This window comes from Notothenia coriiceps, unplaced genomic scaffold, assembly GCF_000735185.1.
Source record: "Notothenia coriiceps isolate Sejong01 unplaced genomic scaffold, NC01 NC01_scaffold00037244, whole genome shotgun sequence".
Classification (NCBI taxonomy): Eukaryota; Metazoa; Chordata; class Actinopteri; order Perciformes; family Nototheniidae; genus Notothenia; species Notothenia coriiceps.
Genome location: NW_011369945.1, coordinates 4,175,035 through 4,180,921, shown reverse-complemented (window position 1 = coordinate 4,180,921; position 5,887 = coordinate 4,175,035). Strand labels below are relative to the sequence as shown.

General features: G+C 42.9%; 1 protein-coding gene across 1 annotated transcript in view; it reads right to left on the bottom strand.

Annotated features, from left to right (window-relative positions):
* Positions 1 to 5,887, bottom strand: part of LOC104965204 (enhancer of polycomb homolog 1-like) — a 12,381-nt gene that overhangs the window by 4,471 nt on the left and 2,023 nt on the right. Inside the window, exons 2-6 of the mRNA XM_010794164.1 lie at positions 5,054 to 5,202; positions 3,911 to 4,064; positions 2,525 to 2,683; positions 1,877 to 1,966; positions 1,386 to 1,534 (exon numbers count right to left, since the gene is read on the bottom strand). Of these exons, the coding sequence (XP_010792466.1) occupies positions 1,386 to 1,534; positions 1,877 to 1,966; positions 2,525 to 2,683; positions 3,911 to 4,064; positions 5,054 to 5,202 (701 nt within the window). The remainder of the gene's footprint in view (positions 1 to 1,385; positions 1,535 to 1,876; positions 1,967 to 2,524; positions 2,684 to 3,910; positions 4,065 to 5,053; positions 5,203 to 5,887) is intronic.

The window sequence follows — 5,887 nt, the reverse complement described above, 5'->3', positions numbered from 1 at the left end:
TTAGGATCATATCTATGTTTAGTCTAGAAAAAGGTAAATGTGTGCATTTTATTATAAAGTTGTGTATATTTACAGACCGTTGCAAAAACTAAGAAGCTTATAAACATCAGGTTTAAAACTAAAAGAGCTTTGAAACACAATGAAAGATCTTAGGAGTTTTATTTGAGTTATTAATTTAAACTTTTTGTCTAAGAGATGTTGATTTGAAACCGTTGTTACATACAGTTACGGTATTTCCTGTTTCTGCCAGAGAGAGGGGAGGCCGTCCCAAAGCTTGCTGCTGTATTTACTCCCTCCATCTGACAGGAGGGAGCCTCGTTGAGCTTCGAGTGTGGCTACAGACGGAGTTCACTCCGTCGAGGGAGTGGTTTGGGATTGGGCCAATATCTCCGGCGGTAGAGAAGACCCTCTCCAGTGTGGTTAATGTTTGCCGCCATTCTCCTGAACCGCTTCGCACTCACTGCGAGAAGAAGACACCGGCGTCTGTGTATCTAGAAATGCTCTACAGCGACACTAGCGGCTCGGCTGGCTGATCTAACCGCTCTTCATGCAAAGCGAACGGGGGGGAATGGGCAGCGAGCAGAGTGCCAGGCGGAACACGGGGGATTTGAATGGGAGTTAATGTATCGATACCCGTGGCTGAAATATCGATACTTTCTCGGGAAACAAAATATCGATATATATCGCAGGATCGATTAAATTGCACAGCCCTATCCTCCAGTCAGTGTTTAATTCACTCGTGTGTGTAATTACTCAGGAGATAGGAGGCAGAGCTGAAGGACATGCTGCCGTTTGAACCTGTCTCTTAGTGTCCTGATTCGTCGAGAGGCCAGTGGCGGGCGAATCCCCCAAAAGGGACTCATGTTTATCATTTTAGCAGCCAGCTTGATATTCATAATAAAATGAGCCCGCCGAATGAACGCTGGTCACCTGCCAAAGAGCTGGTATGGTAAACAGCCCCAGCAGCTACTGCCAACACTTGGCTCCATTTCCCCCCCGCTCAATATTGGCACTGGCAGCATTCCTGCACTCTTCAATTACAATTTTACATTTGATCAGACTTCATTTTATACCAGAATTTCCCAGTTACAATCACTTAGAATAAATGCAAATTAGACGGACAACGGTATATAACCCTAACCCTACTTCAATTTGAATATTGCACTATTCAATAATGGACATTTGATCAAATTCCAATTAATCGTGCAGCCCTTGGCAACAGGATTACCATTTTCTCAAAATATGAGGTTATGCATATTTTTCTGATTTATTTAAATGTATTGGAAGCGATCCACTTCCATTTCGCTTGTGTACCTTTGGAACAATCCAAGCCTCCCTGATCAAACCTCTGCATTATGTGGAGCACTCAGTGGGACTGAACTCACCTTCCTCCTCTGCCCATCCGGCGCCGGGCCAAACCGATGCATCGCCGCGGCACGTTCAGCGAAGTCAGACAGTAACGGAAGCGAGAGTCCCCGAGACCCCCGTCAGACGGGCTGACCCAGGGCCAGCTGCCACTCTGCTCCGGACGAGACTGGAGGGAGGAGGAGAGCAAAATGAGAAAAATGTTTGATTGAAAACTATAATAAAACAAGTCCAAACAATAGGCTTTCAAAAAATTTAATATAATGCAAGCAGTGCACTTTTTGTAAGTCACTATGTATAAAATTGCCAGCTAAATGTTATGTTATATATGAAAACACAGCGAGACGTCACATATTAAAATATAGGGCAACAAAATAAGACACTGGCAAACGCAGCGTGTTTGTATTGCATTGTTTGGTCCAGCAGAGTGGAAGACTAACAGCCAGTCTGGCCAGCCTGCTGCTGCCGTTGGCACTAAAAATAGAACCAGGAGTCACAGGAGGGCACTCACAGCGTAGTACTGACAGCCGGCCTTCCTCCTGAACGCATAGCAGCCATCTGGGTCATTCTCCTCCTCTGCCTCTGAAGAACCTGAATGGATCTACACAATGAAAACAACGTAAGTTAATAAAGATTAAAGGATTGAAAACACATTGTACAGGTGAGCATATCACTGGCAAAGCTGTATTTTAAGATTTACTGGAAGAAAAAGAAAAAAATCATATTGATGCAAATAATGTTGCTTGAAAATGAAATAAATAAAATGCTGGGTGATTTAGGGAGAATGTTGAGAAATCATCAGAAATCCAGGGAAATGGCATTACTGCACATTCTTAAATGTAACTTATGTTTTAGGAATACTTTGATCATACTTTATTTATTAAGTCTTTTATTGCACAGTTTTTCTATAACTTCTTCTTCTCAAATATTTTATTTTATTCTAAAATGTTCATGAAACCCAATGTCCCCATGAGGTATTCTCATTGTGAAATCTAAGACGATATCTAGTCTCATATTGTGCTAAGGATATCATATCGATATATCGGCCAGCCATAGGGGCATTACAGCTTTCCCCCTTTGTTTTTTAATATAAATATTCATATGACAACTGAACTGAAACAACATGACATCACAACACTCGCGTTTGAAAGGAGTTTACCTGTGAGAAGGGTTCTTCGTCTGAGCTGGGGAAATCGTACTGGTTGAGGTCCTTGGGATTGAACACGGAGGGTCCTGAATGTTGAGGCGCTGACAGAGGCGGGATCTTGGGTTTCTTTTCGTATTTCCTCTTGGTTCTTATTGCCTCTGTCTTCTCCGGCTGTGAGAAGGAGAAGGGGGGGGGGACGTGATAATGTTATATCGGCAGTGTGCGTAATCAGAAAGGCATTTAAAGATGCAATGCAATACTTTTGGTGGCCGTCTAGTGTGTGTAGAAACAACCACGAGTAAAAGAAGCATTGATATGCAGATGGCAGCATGTGCCAGATGCTGCTGCCTAGCCAGATGGCTGACCCCCCCCCTTCTCAAGCCACCCGTGCCACCGTTCACCCCGACTTCCCCATCGGGACGACCCCTCCCCGACTGAACAGACTCCAACTCAACAGGATTAGTCAGATCCCATTCAGGCCTTAGACAAAGCAAACAGAGAGGCAGGGACTCTACAGTGGAGGACTGCTGCATCAAATCAACACAAGGAAGGGAGCACAAAGGAAGGGAGGGGGGGGTATAGCTAAATAAGCATTGGTAAACAATAGGGAGAAGTCAACCAGCTGGTAGAGGAAAAGGCAGAAAAGAAGGGGAAATTGGAGGAGAGGAGGGGGTTGTTGGACACTGGAGCTAATGAAGTCTTAATGACTCAGAGTTCACCATACTGCTGTGTAATGAAATCCTACACTGCAGAAACATATGGCAGCTTGGCTTGTCATTAACTGGTTTGAGTTTGAAGGAGTCAGCATATTTAAATATGTACCAAGCAGCCTTAATCTCACTCAGTGGTGTTCTCGCATGACCTCTGAACCAAGTCCAGAGGAGAGGGTCATTTGTTTGACAATAATAAACAATTATTGGTGTAAAATGACCCTTCTTCTCCACCCTGTCTGGTTTCTGAAGGTTTCTCAAGCTGCATGATAGAAACATCACGGACTAATTCATGGAACAGAAATTCACTATTTTCCCCTGTGAGCAAAAATCTGACATTATGCTGACTTTGAACTAGTTAGCTGGGAAGCTAAAGTCTGGTTAATGTCGGACATTTGCATTCACACGTAAAGCTCTTCGAATGATGTGTTGCACTGCATGTGTGAAAGAGGCCGAAGTGTTATAGTGCGAGTCTTTTTAGCAGAGCCTTTCATTTGACACTATAACGTATTGTCCTTTGAAAAATAAATGTGCATTATTTTCCTCAGAACTATTCACATTCATGGTAATCATTTTAAATAATTCATACCTAGTTGCCACTTTAATTAGTCAACATTTTCTCACTAATCGAGGAGGAAAGGATAGATTTTGGACATTATTAGGAGGAAGCACATGTGGATTGTTTTACCTTCTTGTAGTCCTTCATGTCCAAGTGGTCCTGGTGTCTGTACTGGTTGCTGTTGGACGGGGGAATGATGGGGATGGTGTAGACAGGCTTCACCAGAGCTCGCTGTGCAAGAGCCTCCGCCATCACCTCACTGCCATAGTCTGGCATTACATTCCTGAAGAAAGAAAGAAAAGGTAGAGGCGTTGGTAGCTGATGTTTACAAATCAACTGCAGGACTAAGCAACATGATTGCAGGTTGAAGCTTTCCACTGCATACAGCCATGACCAGCACAAAAAACAACCTTAACATCAGTACACAGGAGCAGCCTAAAACCACTACTTCCTGTCAGACTACACATTCTCTATGCCGGCATAATATCATGAAGTGGGCCGGGGAAGCGATCTATTGAGAGTGGAGGGGTCCAATCTGGGAGTGAACGCTGGCAGTGATGCACGGGCAGAAACCAGGCCGGGATAACAAGAGGAAATTGAAATGTCACTACAAATCAAAAAACTTCAAGGAGAAGGGTCCAATTTAAGCTTACACTGACGGCTACTTTCAGAGCAAATTCATTCCATTCGCATGTCATGTTAAGATGGATCACAAAGGCTCCACAGGGGAAACAAAGAACAACTCAAAGTGGAGCTTGGGTAAGAAAAGAATGAATGGAAACACAAAATAATACTAACGTACAGCCTAGTGTACTTCGTGAAAAGATCCACACGGAGAAGTCAATAAGCTAATTGGCTCCTGACACTGCTGAATAAATAACGTGAGCTTTAAATTGATAAGGCGTTGTACATAACTGCGCCCCCAATTAACACATGCAGCGACGCCTGACGATACAGGAAAAGAGCTGTTGACTCCTTTACAGCATCAATCTTGGCAGACACGTTTCCTAATGACCTCTACTTGGGATTCCAACTTATTAACGAGTAAACAAAACCTTGATCAAACATGAAGGTTAACCACACGAGTCACCACAGGTCTGACACTCATCAGGAGATACACAATTCACTTTAAACCTCACCAGAGAACATTGCCAAAGAATGACAGGATAGGATATAATAATGTATCTTATATGAATCCTCAAGTGAAAAGACGCCCAAATATCAGCTTCTCACAGACGACTCCAACAAACAACTCTTGCTGGTCTTTCTTACCTCTTCTCCACGATCTCCAGTGTGAGGTGCAGCAGTTCCCTCTTGCTCTTCTCCCTCCTCTTGATCATCTCCAGGATGGTGACCGCTCGGCTCAGGTCCCTGCGCAGCTTCAGCATCTTCTCATACGATGCCTCGTCGTTCTTTCGATTCTGGAAACAGAAAGGAAGTGATAAGAGTGCTTCTTAGAACTGTGATTTCAGTTTAATAATTAGAGATGTCCCGATCCGATCACGTGATTTCCAAAAGATCGGAATCGGGAGAAAAAAAATCGGGGATCGGGATTTTTTAATTTCTTTTTTAAATACTTTTTTTTAAATGTTGTATTCAATGTTAAAAAACCAAAATGACCACGTTCAAGTCTTAAAGTCATCCTGAGGCCTTAGTTTTGGTTTCAAATTACACAACATCATGTATGTGTTGCTTCTTTGGGGCTTGTTTTCATAGACCTGGTTGCTTATTTCTCTCAAATCTGGCAACAGAGTGGGCAGGGCGCAGTGTCTAATTGTAGCAGTAAGCTAACGAGTACTGAAAGCTTTATTTTGTTTTGATCCAATGCTGCACAACTGAACTGATCCAATGCTGCTGTGAAAGAAAGAAGCTATATCCATGTTGGATAGAATATCCAATTTAAATAAAAAAATAACTTTAAGGGACAACTTGAATGCTTTTTTTTTCTCTTAATGCATTGCATAAAGATCGGNCTCATCAGAGTCAGTGAAACAGATCCCCCTAACATCAACTGGCCCACTCCTCCAGTAGGGCTGTAACGATACACTAATCTCACGATACGATACGATACACGATATTGAGCTCACGATACGATATATATCACGA